The sequence below is a fragment of the Brachyhypopomus gauderio genome, chromosome 19, assembly GCF_052324685.1.
Source record: "Brachyhypopomus gauderio isolate BG-103 chromosome 19, BGAUD_0.2, whole genome shotgun sequence".
Taxonomy (NCBI): Eukaryota; Metazoa; Chordata; class Actinopteri; order Gymnotiformes; family Hypopomidae; genus Brachyhypopomus; species Brachyhypopomus gauderio.
The window spans coordinates 5,286,055-5,308,030 of NC_135229.1; the positions used below are offsets into that span (position 1 = coordinate 5,286,055).

The 21,976-nt window shown below is 52.1% G+C and overlaps 1 protein-coding gene across 1 annotated transcript; it reads right to left on the reverse strand.

The window, feature by feature from the left end:
- Positions 1–7,014: 7,014 nt before the first annotated feature.
- On the reverse strand, positions 7,015–21,533 carry LOC143482519 (E3 ubiquitin-protein ligase mib1-like). The gene is made up of 12 exons (XM_076980868.1): positions 20,139–21,533; positions 19,831–20,002; positions 16,787–16,916; positions 15,858–15,962; positions 14,369–14,435; positions 13,794–13,998; positions 13,375–13,561; positions 12,613–12,757; positions 12,210–12,343; positions 10,378–10,485; positions 8,355–8,552; positions 7,015–7,359 (listed from the first exon to the last, which is right to left on the reverse strand). The coding sequence occupies exons 1-12, from the start codon at positions 20,365–20,367 to the stop codon at positions 7,030–7,032; spliced, it is 2,010 nt and encodes a 669-aa protein (XP_076836983.1). The 5' UTR covers positions 20,368–21,533; the 3' UTR covers positions 7,015–7,029.
- Positions 21,534–21,976: the final 443 nt, after the last annotated feature.

Sequence of the window (21,976 nt, forward strand, 5' to 3'; positions counted from 1 at the left end):
GCTTTTACCCCCGCCACGCCGGACAGTCCGCATTGACGTCTTTCCCCCCTCCGCTCTCTCTCCTCGTTCTCCTACTCACTCTCTCTCCCCTTCTCTCTCACTCGCTCTTCCTCAGTATCTGTCTCCCCCCCCCCCCTCTCTCTCTCCCCGGATATGCTGGGTAAGAAACCGCATGGCTCGTCAGCCGGTGTGTGTGTGTGTGTGTGTGTGTGTGTGTGCGGCACGCACGGAGAGGGGGAGTGGATTTTACTGGGCTGCATCAGCGCTATGGGAAGAAGTGCACCGGCATCGTCTCAGGGAACACGAGGGGGCTCTCCTCCACGCACCCACCCGCCGCTCAGCTCCACCCCCCCCTCCTCCTCCACCCACCGACAGGAACAATCCCTCACAGGAACTGCAGGTGAAGACGGAACCTGGAGAAAGTTGCTACTATCCACATGGACATGCCCGCTTGCCTGCTCCCTCCCTGCTGCGCGCTCTCTCTCTCTCTCTCTCTCTCTCTCTCTCTCTTCCCCCTCTCTGTCTCTCTCCCCCCCCCCCCCCTCTCCGCAGTTTTAGTGCTACCCAGGCAGAAGGCTGCTGCAGCACAGTATTCTCGGGCACGTTAGCCCCTCATGGCTACCCGCGCTACTGCTATCTAATGACAGACTTGTTAACTGGAGCTCACTCAGATCTGGAGCACGTCGGGGGCTTTCTTTCATTTGGTTTTTCCCCCTCCCAAACCCCCCCTACCTCTTCCTCCCCCCCCCCCCCCCCCCCCACCTCAACAGCTTGGACCTCTGGCAAAGACTCTTCCACACGGCACCAAAGGGAGTACAGTTCTGCGTTGGGACACCCACAGCACCTTGCGTTGTCTTTTTGCGACATCCTCACTTGTGGGTGGTTGAATATTTTTATTTTTTTTATACTGTAATTTTTAGAGCCTTGTTTGGAGTTTCAGTGCGGGGAGTGGGTGTACGCTACCCGGACAGCTGTTGACGGAGGGCCACTTACATCGTGGTGGGACGTGACGTTCAGGCAAGTCGGGCAGCGGGGGTGGGGGGTGGGGGTGGAGAAGCGGACTGACAGAAAATAGCTGTGGTGGTGTATTAATTCTCTGGGGGGGGGGGGGGGGGGGGCGGCAGTATGGCTTCTGGATATGTTTGTCACTCGCTGAACCCATGACACCCAGGAGAACAGCCTACTTTCACCAGCCAGTTCTATGCATGCTATCTTAGCGGAAGACATGGGCAGGGCAGAGCACTGCAGTAACACCCCCCCCCCTCCACCCGCCCGCCGTCCTGCACCGCCATGCGGCCTTCAGCCGGAGCGAGACCTCCAGCAACCGCTCCGCAGACCTCTCGGGCCGCCGCAACATTTCCTAAACGGGACGTGGCGATCCGGGACGGGACCGGCGCGGGACCCTTCCTAATTACAAGCCCTTCCCGGGACCCTGACGTCACCGGGCGGCAGGACTCTCCGCTGCACAACTCCAGCCAGGATTTCCACCAGGGCCCAGAATAGCACATCTGAGCGAGCTGCTATTTTTCCACCCCCGCCGTCCACTCTCAGCTGGGTGCCTGATACCACTGGAGGGTGGGGGGGGTAAGCTTCATTAGAGGGCTACTGCCCATTTCACACCACTGCACCGAAGGCGATCGATCTCCAGCCCTGCGGGACGTGCAGCCGGCGAACAGCGCCGCCGAAACGCGCAGAAGAGGCTCGGAACGGCCCCGACGGGCCACAAAAGCCTGAAGGAAGAAAAGGGAGGTGTTTGGTTTGGGATCCGTCCCCCTGCCAGCACTTCCAGACCGTTTCGTGACTGCTGAGTGGGCATTAGCTCTTGCACGTGACCTCTGGCCCGGGGCGTGCGCCCAAAGCCCAGATCCCCCTCACAATGGCTTCCTGTTCCACTTGGATCAGCCTTGTTTTCAAACATCAGCGGACGGCCTGAAATACGGTCGGCGGGGGAGGGAGGGGAGGGGAGGGGGGAGGCGGTCGTCGGGGTTGCCCGCGGCGATACGTTCAGCGGCAAAGTTACGAGGCGTGAGCGGACGAGAAGGAGCGTTAAAAACAAACAAACAAATGGAATCCTGGAGGGGTATTCATCTTAAAGCGCTGCCTATGGGCCGGACGGTACAGAGAGCGTCCACAGACGGCAGTGCGCCGGTGGAAGGAGCGTCACCTCAGCTCTGTCGGGCATCCTGGCTGTACTTTTCTTTTTACCCTTTTCTCCATCTCTCTCTCTCTCCGATCCAGGGATAAAAAAAGACCGGGACTGACCCCCCCCCCCTCTCTCTCTTTTTAAAAAATGTTTATCTCCTGTGTTAGCAACAGACCGTCACTCTCTTCCGTATTCCCTGTGGACTCTCCCGGTCCTCTGGAGGACAGCAAGGGTCAGTGGAGCAGACGGACGCTGGACGGACCCGGACACACGTCTGACGTGTGCTGGCGGGGGTGGGGGGGGGGGGGAGGATTTGCCAGCCGGTTCTGCCACGGCTGGTCTGCATGCGAACACGCGCCGCCGTTCTTAAAGCACGCTTGAAAGTCACCTTATGTTATAGCACGTACCACCGTACCACTGCATTCTGCAGTATGGTGTGAGGAGGAGGAAAAACTAAGAGGGGAGGAAAAAACAAAAAAAAACGCACAAACAAAAAGACTAAAGTGCCGGACAACCAGAGAACGCTGAAAAGGTTAGTCTCTCGCAAATCTCCACCCGGTTAAACGTTGACCCAGCCCAGGCCGGATGAGGTAAGGACACAGCCGGCGTGGGTTTGCCTGCTTGGTGTACATACTTCTTTGTGTGTCCATATGAACATGACAACTATGGAATGTAAAGAAGTATGTATTCCTGGTGTGGTGCTGATCCTCAACATTAGGAGGGGCGTTGATCCTCCGCCCTGTACACCGACGCCCTTCGTTACGGGGGAGGGCAGGAATCTGGAGCGGGTGGTGCGGATGGGGGGTGGGGGGGGTTCTAGAGCTTCAGGCGCGCGGGCACTGGGGATTACTGCAGCATGGAGTGTGTAGGAAGTTTAGCGTTCCTGTTCTGTGACCTCAGCGGACTATGACCCTCCATAATAAAGCAGTGGGAATAGCACACGCTCACTGCAGCAGACAGACCGCTAGCACGGAGTACAGTAGGTCCACCAATACAGCAATGGGAGTATAGCAGAGCTCAACAAACAAAATGAGCACGTGTGTATGAATGTGCATGTGTGTGTGTGTGTGATGTATAGGAACGAGCTACCTGGAAAGATAAGTTGCTTTTAATGCTAGTTTGGGGGGGGGGGGGGGGGGGGGGGGGGGGAACTGACCACAGCACAGGGCCTCTGGAACAGGACCTCATTTCATCTGGTTTGGTGCATTACGCAACTTGAATAGTTTCCAGTAAAAACTTAGCAACTTCTGTAGAGGCGCAGGAGTACGAGTAGCAGGCCCAACCATTAATACCATAATCTCTTCCAAAGCTCCTTTCAGGGGTGGGTTTAAACCAAAATAAAAAAAATTTAAAAAGTGGGTGAGGGGCCAGTGACTTGGGCACAGTGTTACGTTTTTGTGTCCTGAGGTCAGGACTGATGAAAGGAATTGCTGAGGCGATTGTAGCTGCTGTAGCCGGAGTCCCCTCCCCCGCCCCTGGACCGGGCCCTCCGTTGTGTGGCCAGATTAGGGCATGGAAAAGCGACAATGCTGGGGGTGGCCGGGCCGTTTCAGTGGAAATAAGAGGAGGGTTGTGGGGTGGGTGTGTGTCTGTTCCCGGCCAAACGCACACACAGTCACCAACTGCTTCTGCTCCCAGTAACTGTAGCACTGCAATGCCCAACGCCTGGGGCGCTTCAAGTGACATGAGTAGGGTTTCTTGATAAAAAGATTTTTTTAAGCCATAGATAAATTGCTACGTGTTAAAATTTTATTTATATATATATATATATATATATTTATAAAAAAAATTTATAAGTCTGCTGGCAAGTGTGTGTGTGTATATTGTGTGTAATATTATATTGTGTGTTATATATATATATATATATATACATACACACACACACACATACACACACACACCCCTAGGCGGGTGCTGCTCCTACTTCATTTCACACTGATGTAGAGGAGGAGCTGAGATTCCTAACCTACTTCCTCAACTCCAAACTTTACGTTGTGCTCCACATTGTGACGTGGGTCCGCGCGTGATTTATGAGGGTAAACACGGCCGAGGTGCAGCGGCAGCATCGGCCCGCCACGCCAAATCTGGGTTGTGGAGGTACGAGGAGTCGACGTCCTGCCTGACCCGCTCCGCGCTGGCCCGATAGGGGGCGCGCGGGACCCGGGAGAGGGCGCGGCCGACTTCGCCTGGAGCGGCCGCACAACGTCCCCTGCGCTCTTCCACGCTGCGTGGTTTGTCGGCTTGTCAGCAGACTTGCTGTGAACCCAACACACACACACACACACACACACACACACACACACACCTCTGCCTCACCCCTCACTTTCCAACTTTCCACCGTGTCATGACCGACACCCGCGGCAGACGCTGACATTATAAAACGTTCAGCTGCCGTCCCCGGTCATTGCCCACTTAAGGCTGGTGTATTTGGGGGAGCAGAGATTTGCCCAGGACAGCGCTAGTGTGTGTGTGTGTGTGTGTGTGTGTGTGTAAGTAAAAGTGCCTGCAGTCAGCCCCGTCTGCCAAAACGTTGTGCGTTTTACCGTCACCATGGGAGCAGTCTGAGAAGGGCTACGCTATTCTCGCCACTCTCCGTAATTGAATCGAGTTGGATAAAATTATCGGGGGCTTCGCAAAGTGGGATGGCGGCACTGGTCAGGGCGAAGGGGGCCGCGCGGAGCGGGCGCGCGCTCGCTCGGACTCCGTAATCGGCGCGGCGCTGCGCCCGTGTCGGTCAGTCAGCCGCGGTAAGCGTGCTGCGATTTGCGCGACTCGGTTCTGCGTTTGGGAGGCGAGGCGTGAGGAAACACGCCCTCTAGAGGCCGGGGAGCACGGTCGGGGTGTGCGTTTTGTGAGGATTGTGGGTGGGGGGTTTTATGAATTTCCATATAGAGTCTTACTGGGTAAAGGTCGTATGAAACAAAAAAGTTGTTGAAGAGCTATTCTGTCCTCCCGGAGGAGACGTGCTGTGTGGTCAGGCATCCCAAGCCAGTGAGTGTGTGTGTGGTGTGGTGTGTGTGTTTGTATATATTTGTCCTTCATGCTGTGAACCCCAATGCTTTGCTAAAGCTGGTAAAATGGAACCAAATCACCTCTTCAATGGATTTGGTCCCCTTCAACCAGCTGTAGCTGTGCTTTGATGACACCAGGAAGAGGTGTGGGTCACCTCCGACACCCCCGGTCCTTAATGTGAATCATTACACTGCTGGCATTAGTATGTTTTGTGCTGGCATCAGAAATGTCATAAATAAAGTTAAACATTACTGACTCTGTAGCTGCGTTAGAGTAACGCTTTTCTTTGAATGTTTCTTTCTTTCTGAAAATAAAATGTCAACTAAAGCAAACACACTCTGCTACCTGTTTTCTTACTTTTGTCTGAGCACAAGTCCACGTGTTTGTTGTCCGCCCCAGATTGTGTTTAAAGATCCGAGATGCAGCTTGGTGCAAAGGGTGGGCTAGACTGAGGGGCTGAAATGCACACGCACGTGACGGAGCGAGCGTGCACGTGATGGGGGAGGGGTTATAACATGAGCGTATCGCGACACGCCCGGGCTCACTAAGCTCAGCAGTCCTGCTGCTCGCAGACAGTGGCAGCAGAGCAGAGATGAAATCCAGATAATGCTGAGTGTGTGTGCTGGAGATGGGGGTGTGTGTGTGCTGGAGATGGGGGTGGGTGTGGCTTGATGACTCCACCCCCACCACACCCTTAGTCCCGCCCCCCATTCAAGCACAGCACACCCTGCTCACCAATAAGAGCTCCCAGCACTCCCCCCTTGCGTCCCGCACGCTGCGTCACAACGTTCGACCCAATCGCTCACATACACCAGCGCCACGCTGACCCCTGCAGGTCACGGAAGCTGGGGCGGCCTCGCGGCGATTACAAGCGACCACCTGATGGAGCAGGACTTTCAGGACCACAACCTTCAGGGCCTCTCCTCATTAAACGGAGGAGGCGATACAAAGCCGACTCGCAATGTCTTGCCGCTCCTACAAACGGTGTGTGTGTGTGTGTGAGAGAGAGAGAGTGTGTGTGAGAAGGGGGGAGGGGCTTGAGAAGCCTGCAGCACTCTTGAGACAAAACCACTGTGCATTTTCAGCTTTTGTTTCATGGCCTCAATTTGACCTGGCCGACACAAAAGACGCTGTAAAAGAGCTCCGGTTGGCACGACGGCCGTAACTCACGACTGGGGGGTTAGAACAAGTCAGGCAGCTCTTTCGTTCAGAGGCGCTTTGCGGGCCCTTACAGTAGCGCATCTCAGGACGGGACTCTGGGGTACCGCACAAACTGGTGGGTCTATTTGTAGGGCAGTAGGAACCAACACAAACAGGGGGAAAGGGTGGAGGAGATGCAAGAGTTCCAAAGCTTGCAGTGTGTGTGTGTGTGTGTGTGTGTGTGTGTGTGTGTGTGTGTGTGTGTGTGGCACGTTTGGAGGGCTGCTCCAAGTCAGGAGCTATTAATCACACTGTTTACTGTGCTGGAACGATGGTGGTCTCAGTATCACAGAGAGGAACCAGAGAGGAACCAGTCTCCTCAGGCTGCAGGAAACCAGCACCGACAGCCCGGAACAGCGTGGGCTGCTCCACCACGCCGATGGTGCGGACCGCTTCCACTCAAAAGCCCCAGTTCCACTACTGGGCTACGCATCCATTTCCGCTTTACTGAGGCTTGGATATTTATACTTGATCTGACTTGGTGATTACGCCACGCAAAACATTTCCAAAAACTCTAAATGCTAAAGAAAAGTGTTTTTTTTCTCCACAGCAGGGTTCCAACTTGTGCCGAGCGTCCAACCAAGAAACTGTCGGGGCTGCAAAGACACAACTGGCTACGTACGTTGGGTGGTGTTTTCTCCCTTCACAGCAGCGTTGGCCCCTAACTAACTAGACTACAGCACTAAACAACTACTATTTACAAAACCAAACACACAAATACATCCGACATGAGTCTCACAGCAACACCGCATAGAAAGTTCACCACATGACACCAGCGCCTTCCGATTGAACCTGAAGCTCCGCAGAGGAACTAACGCATGGAGAAAGAAAGAAAGAAAGGCAGAAACGCACCTGGGGTTCCCCCGCAGGGCGGCGTGGTGCAGGGCGTTGAAGCCGTTGTTGTTGGTGATGGTGACGTCGGCCCCAGCCTCCAGCAGCACGGACAGCATGTCATCCCTCTTCTTGCTGATGGCATCGTGCAGGGGCGTGTCGCCCTCAGAGTCCTGCAGGGGGCCACGGAGAGCACAGCGTTCAGCCAAACTGACGCAGGCACAATCTGCACACTAGAGATGCTCCGAATTTCCTACATATATTAGCATATCTGGGAATACGGCATGTCTGGGAAAGAAAATGTTTTAAATTTGAATACGCAAGTACTAGCAGCAGGCGACCTGCCCGTGGTGGACGCCGCCTTCGCCCGATTGGCTGGGATTTGCTCCGCCCCCCCGTGACCTCGACTAGCGGGATTAAGCGGTACAGATAATGGATGGAAGTGCTAGCAGACGAATCAGAATGCTTTTTCATCGTCGTTATTATTAAATAAAAGCTGTTAATAAGTACCACTATGTACTGAAAACAGTCAACTAAAAGGCTTCATACATGCAGAGAATCCATGGTGTAAATATTTTATATATATATATATATTTGGATGATCACTGCACAAAACATGGCAGCAGCACAACTTGCGCATCGGCTGAGACACTTCTGCACATCTATCTACTCTACAGCATGAACGCAACACTGACAACAGGGCTGAGAGAGACCACCGGCGCCCAATCAGACGGAGCATTTCATAGCCCCGCCCCCAGTTCCGCTGGGCTCGCGAGAGCTCCGCTCCGATACAGGCTAGCTACGCACGCACGGAACCCGCAAGGAGGAATTAAGGAATGTCAAAAAGCTTCAATTACAGACCTTCGGAGCGATACGGCAGTTCGTGCAAATATTTATACTGGGAGAGTTTTGCTGATGTCATTGTGCCCCTTACGGTGATTAATCTCAGAGCAGAGGGGATATTCGCGCGCACACACACACACACACACACACACACACACACGGTAGGCTGCACCAACTTAGCGCAGTTATCAGCTGCGATGGCGGTAGTGTACCAATAACTATGAACCCAGAAGGCCCCAGGCCATCACGTTTGACCCTTACCCACAATGCCCCCTGATCTCTCTCTCTCTCACACACACACCCACACACACACACACACACACACCTGCAGGCTGGGGTGGCAGCCCAGGTCCAGCAGGGTCTTCACCACCTGCAGGTGGCCCTTGTTGACGGCGATGTGCAGGGGCGTCTGCCGGCGTTTGTTGCGAGCGTTCAGGTCGGCACCGCCACGGTGAAGCACCTCGATGACGGAGCCCTCGTCCCCGAACGCCGCGTGGTGCACCGCCCGGTCCCCGTCCTTGTCCTTACACGCAGAGGACAGATCCGGAGGACGGCCGGGGAAGGACAAAGCGGAACAGGACGTTAGCAGGGACACAGCAGTTATATAAATAGTAGTATATAACATATACTAGTCAGTTAGTAGTTAGGACCCAACAGTAATTAATACAGCATCCAGCATTGTGTGATTGTTACTGAGTAGAACACTGTGAGCCCAGGACACAGTGCGGTGGAGGAGGAGGAAGAGGACGAAGAGTCACGTCTGGGGTCATCAGTGCTTTGAAGGAGGATTCAGAACGGCCAAGGTCACACAAACGCTGCATCGATGCCCAACGCTCTGGAACTTCTACACAGCGAGGGCGGTGCAGGCCGGGTTTAATCCCCGCCCCGAGTAAAGAGTGCGCTTAAGCGTATTCTCAGATGTGACGTTCAGGGTCACGTCACCCCTTCCAGCCGAGCCTGACGGCGCTTTTGAATGGCTGCGATCAAAGCAAGCACGTCTCTCGCCGTGGCAACCCCCCCCCCAGCGGTGCTCCCTGGCTCCCAAATACCACCAGATGCCAGGACATTAAATATTCCCCCTTGATTGCGAGCAAAGAAGCAGTCACATGTTAGGAATATCAATGTCTGCCTTCCCAGGATACAGTACCGCTAAGCTCCGCCCCTCCCTGTCCTCACGAGTAAACAAAGGGTGCGCTAGCTGCATGCTAACGTTTGCCGCTGCTCTTAATATGGACGCCGGGGCAGCTCGGTCAACAGGACTCTCCTGCGCTTAGTCAACATGTGCCTCAGACATGGCGCCTGGGCTCGCATCTTAAGTTTTTTAAAAAAATGTTAAAAACCAGAAACGGTCCTCTCAGGAGCTGCCCTTTGAATCAAAGCTCCTTTTTTTGTTTCTCGAAAATCAATTTTTTTTTATTTCCTTGTACCAGTTACACATCAAACCTGATTTGCTGCAAAAAATATATATTTATATAAATAAATAAAAGGAGCCCCCCGAAAGCTGGAAATGCAGGAACAAAAACGGTCGTCTACTCCATCGCTCTGCGAAGAGGGAGATAAGCTCCTCACAAATGAAGCCTCTGATTTACAGTCCAAGCATGGGGTATGTGTGTGTGTGTGTGTGTGTGTGTGTGTTTCCTTAACACTGAGCCGAGCACTGACAGTTAGAGACCGTTTTAGGGTGTTAATGATTACGGGAAAGTAATATCAGGTCTGCAGCATTAACAGGTCAAAAATTAATGATGTATTTGAAACTTGTTTGTAATGACAGCAGGCGCGGTCTCTCAGCGCAGAGCTGATAAGCAGCAGAGTCATTGCTCCTTCCCTCGCCGGACAAGAGAATTGATTAAACGCTGTAACTGGTTCTTTGAGCCCAACACCTACTACTGCGTCATTATAGCAGAGTTGAACACGCTGGTACAAACTGTATTCTAGGAGTAAAGTTATGACGAGCCTGGGCTAGGCCAATGGAACCCGCCGTTCTTGTTATGTTTGCACCTGCAAGAAATCTGGCCGAATCACTCCAGATCATCAACAGACGCTACCAGACATAATCTTCTCTGGAAGAGGTTTAAAATAACTGGGACCTCACGCAGTCAATTTCTTTAACAGATAAATGTGACTAGTACGGCTCAGTCTAGCCAACCCAGCCGGAAGGGCGTCTGTTTTTCGGGTGACCTGCCCTCAGAGGTCTATAGAAAGACCTGCCTGTGTGCTGTAAACAAACACCTGCACCTGGTTAGGGTCACCGAGCACAGAGTCTCTGGTGTCCACTTTTCTGAACGACAAAGGGCGTTAGGGCTGAGCCCTGGGTGGAGGTCACGTGGGAGCGGGGCGGGGCACGTTACCTCTGCCTCCAGGTCCACGTTGTGCTTCAGCAGGAGCTTCAGGACGTCCACGTGACCGTTCTGGCTGGCCGCCTGCATGGCCGTGTGCCCGGCGCACTGACCGTTCACCTGGAAGAGAAAAGGCAGGATGGGTTTGTGTGGGGAGCGTGGCCTGGCGGAGGAGGTGTGGCCTAGCGGGGTGGGCGTGATCTGCAGCACTGCGGTAAGCTGGAGCGACAGCATGAATACTGATGCGGGGAGCAGAGGGAGCAGTCGGGGGGACACGTCCCGGTCTGACGGGCGTCTCGCTTGGACAAACCCCCCCCCCTCCTGCTTTTAGTGGTCACTCCCGTGGGGCTTGGCGGGGCAGCAGGCCAGACTTGGCAACAGCACAGAGGAGCCACCAAAACCTAGCGGGGTAGGAAAGTGGATCTGGGACGGGGCAAAACTTCTGTGGGAACATGAGTGGGTTACAAGCGCTGCAGTCCCAGTGGAACTGGCACGGCTACAAAGCATCTAAAGGGCACCAAACCCCCCTCCACACACACACACACACACGGGTAAAACGGGCATCTCGACTGGCATGTTGATGGAGCTGCACAAACGTGAGTCTGCACACAGACATCTCCATTCACACCCTGAGGATTTATGGTGCTGTACACCAGCACGGTAAACTAAACCCATCACACACCCTCAGTATGGAGCAGGAGCCCCGACACAGAAGCTCTTTATAACCCAAACGGTCCTCCCAAATACTCATTACGCTCATCAACCAAACTACCAGGCACATGAAACCGTGTCCAAGGGTCAGAAACAAAACGGGTACACTCACCGCCACGATCGCGTTACATTACCCACAATTACATGCTCCTCGGATATCATCCCCGAGCGTGGGCTACGGAACTGCTCTCGGGGCAGACGGAGACGGCTCCTCGCCTCGCAGACGCCCGGACGCAGACAAAACAGGAAGGTCGGGGCCGCTAACAGCACCCGCCGCGCTCTGATTGGCTGGCGTGAGGCTGTTGCTCAGGTGGTTCAAAGAGCGAGATGGAAGCGTGTGCACGAGCGCCTCTTCCTCCCCACGCACCCACGCCCGCGCCCGCAGCCCCGACGCCCACGGACATTTTGTTGTTCAGCAAAACCGTGACCACTGCAAACTGACTGGTTTCTATGGTTTTACTATTTCTATGTATAGGAGTAAAATTGACGTTTTTATTTCATAAACTACTGACATTTCCTGAAAAAAAAATTGAGTTTGTTGTAGAACATTAATTTTTAAACAAAAGAATTCTCAGAAATCGTTCAGAAATCGATATTTGGTAAAATAATCAGAGCTTACATGTAGACGCCATGGACAGCATGTTAGACAATCATAGTGCCATGAACTCAATGCTGTGTCACGGGAGGGAAACTTGCAACAATATATGTTTGAGGCTGACCAATCATCACTCACAACCTTGTGTGGGTTCATAGGTCATCGGGGAGGAGGGTCAGGAAATTTTCAATCACTGCTATAACCAGCTCCTCACCAGGCTGCTTGAGTGGGTCATTTATCTTCTTGGGAGTCCGTCACGGTTCCCCCTCAAGGACACATGGAGGAAGGCAGAGGTGATGCTGCCATAGCTGAAACTAGCGCTCATCTGCATCGTTTCCCACCTGACGGCTACACCACGCTCCCTCTCATCGCTGTGGTTACACGCGTGTGCCGGAGGACACGGGTCACGCTATTGATCGAAGTTAAGGAACACGTCACGGGACTAGTTAGGAAAACGGAAGCCTCCAGTATACTAGACCCGTTCTGGAGGCCACACGGGGGTGGGTGAAATGAGGCAGAAAGCGAGAGAGATCCTCACATCCACGTCGGGCCTCTTGAGGATGTCCTCCACCTTAGCCAGGTCTCCGTTGGCCGCGGCCTTCACCAGCTCCTCGTTGATGTCCCCAGACTCCTGCGTCTCGAACAGCTTCTTCAGCAGCTGGGACAGGCGCTCTGAGGACGAAGGGACAGACGTCCTGAGTGCTCACGTGAGCTGAACGAACACAGAAGCCACCCCTCACGTGAGACGCTTCGAGACACGCTTGTATTTGAAAAGCAACGCCGCCAGATGTCTTCCCGCCCAAAACGGTGCCAACGTCCATGAAGGTCTCTCCCTGGGCACACAATGGGGCTGCCTCCAACGCACACTCAAAACTGACTACAGGTTCGTCTCTCGAGACCGACGTGAGACTACGCAGGTGTGGGGCGCACGTGCGCTTTACCTCCAGAGGCGTTGTTGACGGCGGAGCCGGCCGGGGCCACTTTGGTGACGGCGGCCGGGTTGTAGGTCCAGGAGGTGCCGCAGACCTCCACCTTCAGGTCGCTGTCGGAGTAGATCTGCTGGACACGGCCCACTTTACCCAGCGTCTGGGGGGGGGGGAGACAGGGATGATTACTGAGCCTTTCCCTACCTAAGGTCAGCAGGGTTGAGGATATGTACATGGAGCACTGATGATAAAATTTAAAAATGAATTGCTAGAAAGTTCACAGGTACACAAGCTTCTCTAACAGAGAACAATACCCACAGCACTCAATAACACGGTGAGGGAGAGTGCGGGGGCCGAGGCCGAGAAAAATCGATACGTCCACGCTTCGCCTTTTAGGAACGAGACGAGCCTCATTTAAAAGGAGAACACCCAGAGGCCCCCAGGCCCGCGCGGCCATAGCTCATTTCTATTGCTCATAACTACAGCCATCGGAATCCTGTTAAAGCCCTGTCCCATGGAGGCTAACAAAAAGTGCGTGTGTGTGTGTGTGTGTGTGTGTGTGTGTGTGTGTGTGTGTGAGGGAGGGGAGGGAACACAGACCGTGGACCATCACCCACCACCGGCCTCTCGTCCGCACCACCTGTGTAATGGCAGGGAGGTGGGATGATGTAGACAGTAAAAGATACGCCAGGCGTAGCGGCGGGGTCAAATTAAGCCACCAGGGGGAGCCGGCTGCTCTATGCAGCCACTGGAGCGGCGCAGGAGGGCGGGGCTTACCGGTAGCATGGCCTCCGCCCACTCGCCGTGGCCCCGTTGCAGGAGCTTGATGCGGTCGATGTCGTAGCAGATCTGGACGAGGTCTCCCACCATGAACTGCGAGCCGCCGCCCTCCGCCCCGGCCGCCCCCTCTCCACCGCCGCGGGCCACGTTCGCCTTGGTCAACACGGCCGGGTTGAACGTCCACCTGCCAGAAACAGAAAAAAAACGACGTGTTCGCATGTTTACGGAGGGTTAGCTAGGCCGCAAATACAGGGGTGAGGACAGTGTGACAAAAGGAGGAGGGGCTAAATAATGGAGAGGGGTTACAAATGGGGAGGGGCTAAAGAAGAAGGGATCTAAGATTCAACCCAGACTAACTCCCGGAGAATCAGCTGGCCAAAACGTAACTGTCTTCAGAGCGTTTTGGGGGGGCACACCTGTTACCGCTGGGGTACTGGACGACGATGTCGTGGTCCTCGTCGATGCCGCACACCGTGCCGGTGGTGGTGAGGGTCTCGAACATGCCGTCGGTCCAGCCCCCGTGGCCGTGCTGCAGCGACTGCACGATCTCCAGGTCCAGGTCGATGTTGACCAGGTCGCCGATCTGAAGGCCGCCCGGGTTTCTGTTGCCGTTCTGTTCGCCTGCAGACGCGCCGCGACACCGTCAGCATAGGCACACACTTACTAGCCCCGTGCTAATGGTCGCTAACGCCCACCGCCGCTGGCTGGATTCAGTGATGATACCCGTCTAGATTTAGACCTCAGCCGAAAGGCCCTCCACACAGTGGCCGAGGGCCAGCGAGACTTTTAGCAGCAGTGCAAACGAGACCCAGACGCCCATCCTCCTCTCCCTCTCTCCCCACCAACCCTCTACCCCTCTCTCTACAGAGTGCTGCCATCTAGTGGAGGACTGCACTCACAACAGAGGGGAGGGGGCACCTGGGAAGAGAGGAGCCGTAGCCCCCCCCAACCCCCCCCCCCCCGTCCCAACACGGACGGCGCTGATACTCACCCAACACTGGACAGTGGTCTCGATAGAAAGGGCCTCCCTTGGCATCCTGCACACATTTCAGGTCCGACTGCAAAAGTAAAGGAGCACAGCACTGAAACAAACGTACGTAAACTCATACGTACAATACCTCGCAGATCTGCAGGTGGCGCTATGGAGATGACAAATAAAACACCCCAATCATTTGATACTTTCAGACCCTGAAAACATGACACTCGTCTTCTATGGAACTGAAAGTACTGAAATGTTTTTTCATATTTTAGGCAGCTGGGTAGAGCAGTAGAAATACTACGGAAATATTTATTTAATTAATTTCTTTTATTTTTAAAGGCTGATTTGTTTTGTAGGCACAACATATTTTTGTTATAAGTAACATTATTTGAAGGGTCAACCCCATTCTTGTTGGTGAAATGTTTTTTCCAAATAAAGTGCATGTTGAAACATTAATTTTACGGGTTTATTTTCTGTTGCATCGGGGATCGCAGAATTTCAGGGACAATGTAAATTCGTCCAGGCGGAACTGCATAGCGACACGTGCGGGTGGCACTGTGTGCACTGTTCTGGTCTGCTGCAGACTGTAACCAGCCCCAAATAGATGAACAATTATCAGTGTTCACACTACTCACGTTAAGGCCAAATCCTCCGCCTCATCAACACAGCGGCTTCCGCCAATCGAATTTTGCATGAAATGCCTACTGCTCAAACTTAGGGCCCCCAAACTTACCGGTGGCTGTGCCTAAAATCGAGTAAGCTCAGGAGAGCGAACTTTGCATACTAAGCAAGACATTATTTTGCATAAACTGAAAATGAGTTCTGGTGAGCTATATTTAAATGCAAGTCACCCAACAGCAGAGTGTAGAGATTTGGAATGGCATTCTGCAAAAAACTGATCAAGTGTTTTCTCAGGACCTTAAGACGGTTAAAAGTGTCACGGCAACGTTGTTCTATTCTCACTTTCAATTTTGCAATCGGGCAACGAATAACCAGTTCATTAGAAAGACCAGATCATTACATCTAAAAGAAATGAAAAATCAGTCCTCCACATTAACCCAAATGATAGAGTTTGCATTATACATCCTCCATTCAAACATGGCCTAATAAACCCAGTGGCAGATGTTCCAAACACAAGAGTGATTTTAATAACAAAAAACAAAGCTGCCACTCATGCAGCAAACCAATTGGTTCAAATTTGGATGTAGCGGAACAGCTCTCGGCCAATGAGGTCACAGAAAACCACTTCGAGCTAAAGAGGTGTGGCTTTATCCTAACCACTTTTGACCTCCAGCTCTGCTCTGAGGTCCACTCGGAGAAAGAACAGGCAGCAGACTTCCTTTATCATGTAGATGGCGCCTCCAGATGCCTAAACAATGGGAGGCTAGCACATGCGATGTGTGTGTGTGTGTGTGTGTGTGTGTGTGTGTGGGCAGGGCAGGAGGACACAATGGCCGGACTTAGCCCCCCCATCAGTGTGGTGTGTGTGTGGACTACTCACCATGCCCTCAAAGCCTACACGGTACAGGTTCTTTGCGCCGTTGTCCCAGAGGACATAGGCTGCGCTGTGGGGGCTGGCAGCACTCCAGTCCTGGATCTCAGTCACCTGGTGTAAAGGGGGGGGGGGGGGGGGGGGGGGGGGGGTAGAAGAGTGTGGGTGGCTGTGTGGTTTGTCGTTGGCAGTCACACACACACACACACACGTCACGGCTGCAGCTCCGAGCAGCCGCAAGAGGCGTTTGCGTGTGTGTGTGTGTACGCATCTGCTTGCAAAAACAGAGCAGCCATGCGGCTGCGTAGCGCCTTTGACACCAATGAGCGTGCTTTCAAAATTACTAGTTACGTTACAGCCCGAGTGCGTGAACATGAATCACTGAAAAGACCATAATCATATAATCACAATCTTGAAATTCTAGGCATCTCCAAAACAAACAAATAACTCGCCGTCTTGAGAATAAAGCAGCCAGTGGGGTGGGAGTCATCATTTGCTTTGAAAAACTGGCTGGCATCACGTATGATCTTGGATCTTTTTGGCGTCTTGCGTAAATTCACTGCCTTGAGTCTTTCAGAAGCATAATGGCAAACTGTGAGTCATCTTGTAACAGCGCAGGCTGGCCTCTAAACTGGACCGCTGGGTTTACCAGCCTGTGCATCGCCGTGCAGGGCAGCCATTAAAACAGACTTACACTGCAGTCAACCCAAAATCTTTACCAAATGCTGCCAATGAAAATGGGGGAGAATAAACAAATAAAAACACCTACCGACATGCGACATTTCAACCAGTGAAATAATCAGAATGAATTAACCTGGAAGGAATCGGCGGCCACGCCTCTCAGCTGCGCGGGACAGCCAATCGCATGGAAGTTGCCAGCTCTCCTGGGCAAAGCCACGGAGGCTGTAAAGAGTCCGGTGGGCGGAGCCTGAGCGTACCTTGCCTCTTCTGCCGTTGCCTCCGTCCTGGTCCTCCCACTGCCAGTCCACGCCCCGCACCACCCGTCCGCCGGCGAAGATGCCCCGCGCCGTGATCTTCTTCGACTTGCGGCGGGACTCCAAAAGTACTCTACGCAAAAGACGACGACGACGAGAGCGCGCGTTATTAGGGGAAGTGATAAACACCGCCAGCACAAACAGCTGCAGGGTGTCCCAGAGGGCATGGAGCTCAGACGTCTGGAATGCAGTGGCACTATCTGGAAACACCGCCAGATAACCATCAAGGCTCTGCCTAGAAAAACAATGGGTGAAATTTCAAGAAAAGAAAAAAATAAAAAATAAAAAAAAACACCCAGTCATTTATGAATTTATTACTCAGCCCAAAACTCTGACTGCAGCCTTAACCTAAAATGATTAGCTTTTAAACTCTCCTATTTTAGTTCTGCCCGAGCTGAAGTCCAGAGTGCTGGCTAGCACGCCATCTGGACGCGGCCCCCGCGCAGAAGCCCAGCAGCCAGACAGCGGAGCTGCCAGATGGCCACAGACGATTCCCCCGTGCTCAGCTGACTCCGAGGTTCGCTGGCCCGACACCGCCACACCGGGCCCGGCGGCAGGGGCTCCACCCTGACGGAGGAGGACGGCCCACGTATGGGTTGGGTCTCCCCTGCGCAAGCGGACTTTAGCTCACAGCACTTCACGGAGCACCTCCAGTATTTCAGTCAGGGGTGGAGAAATACATTAGTCAGAATGACTGAGCTCATAAATGCTGGTTTGAATGATGAAGAATTTTCCCAAGTGAAAATTGTGAAAAGTGAAGTCAAGGGAAAAAATAAACAAACAAAAAACAAAGTTATGGGCGTGGTCATTTAAACATCCATGACAAATGTTTATTAAAGGGAAAGCTACAACAGCCAGAGTACCCACAACTGTTCTAAACTACGCCTTTAAGACTGAACGAACATTAATAAAAACGACATCAAAACAAGTTTCTGAAGGTATGCAAAGTGATCACACACCAGAGGCCCTCAAATCAGGCTCCCACGAACTTCCCCAACCAGCGTTTTTAAAGGACGCTCGTGTAGGTTTTGCCTTTGACAAGCCGCCAGTGTTATTTTCCATAAGTGTATGATGGTACGCTCGAATGGGATAGCAAGCTATCAACAAACAACCACCCCCCACCCCCTTCCCCAGAGTGAGGTACAATGTTTCATTTCTCTAATCCATTTTTCTGCTAAACAAGACTTGACTTGAATATAAGCTCCATGCGGCAAAGCCCTGGTTAGCGTTTCAGAACAGGACTTTTACAGGTGCTTTCTCGCACACCAACCCCCTTAGACTGCGGCTGTGAGAACATTCTCAACATCTTCCCCAAGCTCGCTCTTGGCCATATTTTACTTTCTTAGCAAAAATCCTTGCCTCTTTTAGGCTAGCATGTGCACTCCCTGGTTCAGCCATCCCACCTGCAACGTCCGTGGCGGTACACAGAGCCTCTAGAGTAGACGTCTCAGCTGGAAGGCTTTGTGCGGGAGGCGGCGTTTTCACAGTGACGCGGTATCCACTCCCGACGGGGAAGGGGGCAGTTAAACGTGGCTGAAAGGTGAGCAGCTGTTGAACAAAGCCATGGCTTCCTGTCTCGCCGTGAGGGGTGACGACAGACTGGGAGGTACGAGTGCGGTGCGGCCAACTGCTGGCCTCTCTGTTTCGTTAAAAGCACCCTCGCCATATGGCTAAGGGGTTATTACTCAACCCAGTAAAAAGAGAAGGCTTGCAACTGTCAATTAAATAGGTATGTTTTCATCATGCCATAAAAGATTTCCACAAAAACAGGACAAAGTAGGAAGTATGCAGCTCTTATGTATGAAAGTGTAGCCCCAGATTACATAAAAACACACACATGCGCATAGTCAACACCTCCCACCACACACTGTCCAAACATTAGAAGGTTTTTTTTTTTTCCTTTTTCTTTCCTGCAGAGCGTTCATATCCATGAACCTGCTACTGCATCAGCTATGGGGTAGCAGGCAAAAGAGTGTCTCCTAGAAACACTGTCTCCTAGAAACTGCCGACATGGCTTCGCTCCACTAGCAAAAAGGAGACGCGCTTGAGAAATCTAGGTTCAAAGCAAAAGCAGCCTTGCTTATCTGCAAGTCACACTCTCCATGGCAAAACAGCAAGAGGCTTAAAAAAAGAATATGAAACTACTAGTAGTACTGGTACACAGCATTGGTCTTTTTTCAAGAGACATCTACGAAATCAACAAAATTATTCTCCTTGTCGTATGTACAACGGCTACTGCAACAACCAGCAGGTGTTGGGAATTTTGGACTGGGACGTGGTTTATGGCGGTAGTGTTTTCGCACTCGCACTTGATGCAACACCTAATAAAAGAGCTAGTTGGTTTTCGTAAGGACACCAGTCTGTGTGTGTAAGTGAAGCGACTTTAAACACGTACCCACATAGTAATGAATTGCGGCCATACGTTTAAGGCATGAACAAAATCAAAGACGGCACCTCCAACGCATCCAGACTACTGAAGCAAACGCTGTCTAGAAGTCGACAATCCAGAAATGTGTGGACTAAAAACCCACATCAACCCAACTGATGCGTCTCATTAATGGATGGACAAGCTAAGCTTGGTATATGCGTTTTAGGGACTGAGCAGCATTTGAATACTGGGACCGAATTTGAATACAGTGGTCCAAATTTGAATACAGTGGTCCTAATTTGAATACAGTGGTCCTAATTCAACATGTAGAGCTCTTATTTGAAAGCTGAGGCTGACTGCACTGAAGTCTCTGAGGTGTGCGTACAATCAGATTTCTGAGCTTAGGAAAAATTACTACTGGTTTGCGCTCCCCCCATTTATCCTGGGATTCAGTGTTACACATGACGGTGCATGGCCATGTCCCTACATGTGACAGTAACACCTTATAAAGCACTCCGATTCTCCAGCGAGAAAGATGGGCCACAGTTCCTTTGCATCACTGAGTGTGTATGGACGCAGGATTAATTGGATGGTTGAGATCAACGTGGACCATCCTCACCTCTCGCTGCCCGGGGTGGTGATACGGTAGAACCGGTGCCGCAGGTGGTGTTTGTCCCCGTGGTAGCAGGTGGTGCAGAGGTCGTAGTTGGTGCACTCCGCGCACTTCCAGCGGATGCCGATGATCGGCTGCTGCCGACAGGTGTCACACATGGTGCCGTCGTGTTTGATGCCTTCAAGAAGCCAAGAGTTTGTCATTAACCTAACTTTTAGCTTCACAGATGCTTGACAGGCATTTAGTAGTTGCTTTACGGGTCGTGGTTCGGGCAGGAAGAGTGGATCAGCAACCCCCCGGCGTGTCACTCTCACCTGTGGGCGCACTGTCCAGTATCCTCACGTCGTACGCCCCGGAGCAGCGGTAGTTGGCGGCGGTCCCGTTATCCCAAACCACCACCACCTCCTCGGGACTTTCGAAACTCCTCACGGTGCCGACGTGCCCCTCTCCGCCGTCCTGTTTGCCCCACTTCCAGTCGGGACCACGAATCACCCTGGCGCCCACTCCTTCCATCATGACTCGGTTATTCCTGCCGGTGGTCATTTACGAACAAAAACCTCGAGACGAAAAACACTTGGCCAGCTGTAACGCCAGCTCAGATAGACACGGTCGGGAGATTCACTACAACTTCGTCGCGTTACATCTGGACCGACACACGAAAAAGAAAGAACAAAGTTGCCCAGCGAGCTCGATTAAATCTCCCCGACGTCCAACTAACGTTAGCCAACAACACCGCCCGTTACACGGAGCCAGATACGTTACCGCCAACAGCTCGACATCCGATACGGCTAACCGGCCAGTTATATTATTAACAACATGTATAATTCACGGATATAATCGTCGAGGTCCGAGGTATTTAATTGTGCCGAGGGCGACGTCTGCGGCCGGCCTCGTCTAGACGGGGGGGCGCTAGCTCGGCTAACCCCGCTAGCTGGCTATCCGTCCAAGCGATATTAGCTTAGCACAACGGCCGTCCCAAAGTTGTGAGCTAGCTAGCGCCGCGACGTACTTTTTTTTCCCCCACCCCCCAAAATATATACAAGTTAGACGTTAACACGGTATTTTATAACATTTGTATTCGATGTAATGTCAAATGAAGGATTAAAAAAATGTAAAAAATATATCAAAATCCAGTTGAAGTTGACTCGGCGCGAGACGCTCAACAGATGCCTCGAAGTGCGCGCGACGCGGGTCCGAACGTCTCGTGCGACGCGCCTGCAACAATGGACGCACGGAGCCCAGCCGCAGCTCCGGCTACGAATCGGCAGTGTGGACCATGTTGAAACGGGGGGCAGTTCCCCCTTCGCGAAAGGATTGATTTCTTAATGCATGCAAAAGAAAAAAAATAATAATAATAAATCACGAAGTGTCAAGGAATCAGGTTGTCGCCGTTCTTCGTTAACGAAAACAAAGTGGCACGAGCGTCTGTAAACAAGGAGACCCGACTGCTGAGCCTTTTGTTGGCTGGTGCCTTCCCAAGAATTTCGCCACCACAATACGAGGATCCTTTGCAGATACGGATTTTGCTCACTTCGGGCTTAATGTATGGTTTACTTAAGCTCGATTGCTAGGTTCCACAAAAAAATAGGAAAAATAAGCTCTTGAGGGATTGCTCTTGTGGAATGTGTTGTTGGGGTTAGACTCGAGAAAAACGAGTCGCCATTATTGTCAATCAGAGTCTAAGCAGGCGGAGGGACTGTTTGCAATCAAGTGTCTGACGTAACGCCGGGAATTAAAGTGAACACACCGCACATACGTATCTGTTATATTAAATTATGAGAACGAGATGAAACTATACTGAGGGATGTAAAAGGTTTTACAAGTAAATAAAAAATAAACCTGGGGTATTTGTTATATAGCTAGCTACTTAGCTATGGATTTTTCTTATTGACCATTCGAGAAGAATGCGCTTTAACTGTCATTCAGTTGTGTCTGAAGTGCTTTTTCAAGTTGAAGAGCGTTAGTGAAACAAATCGATCGATTCAGACAAAAGGTGCAATAAATCTATCTCAAACCTGTACATCAACATGTGTTCCAGATTACAGATTACAGTATAATTGTGTATAATTGTGATTATTTTCAAACACCACCTCCCTTGCACCGATGAGCAAATGCTGTATAATATTTAAAAACAAAATGTATCAATCTAATT

What these genes read in the sequence shown, in the direction of transcription:
- LOC143482519 (XM_076980868.1), bottom strand. Translation starts at nt 20,367, where the DNA reads ATGACCACCGGCAGGAATAACCGAGTCATGATGGAAGGAGTGGGCGCC. An exon ending in GCAACGGCAGAAGAGGCAAG is followed by an intron (nt 15,963 to 16,786) that starts GTACGCTCAGGC and finishes CCTTTACACCAG; the next exon opens with GTGACTGAGATCCAGGACTG. An exon ending in ACGTGGACCTGGAGGCAGAG is followed by an intron (nt 8,553 to 10,377) that starts GTAACGTGCCCC and finishes TCTGCGTGTAAG; the next exon opens with GACAAGGACGGGGACCGGGC.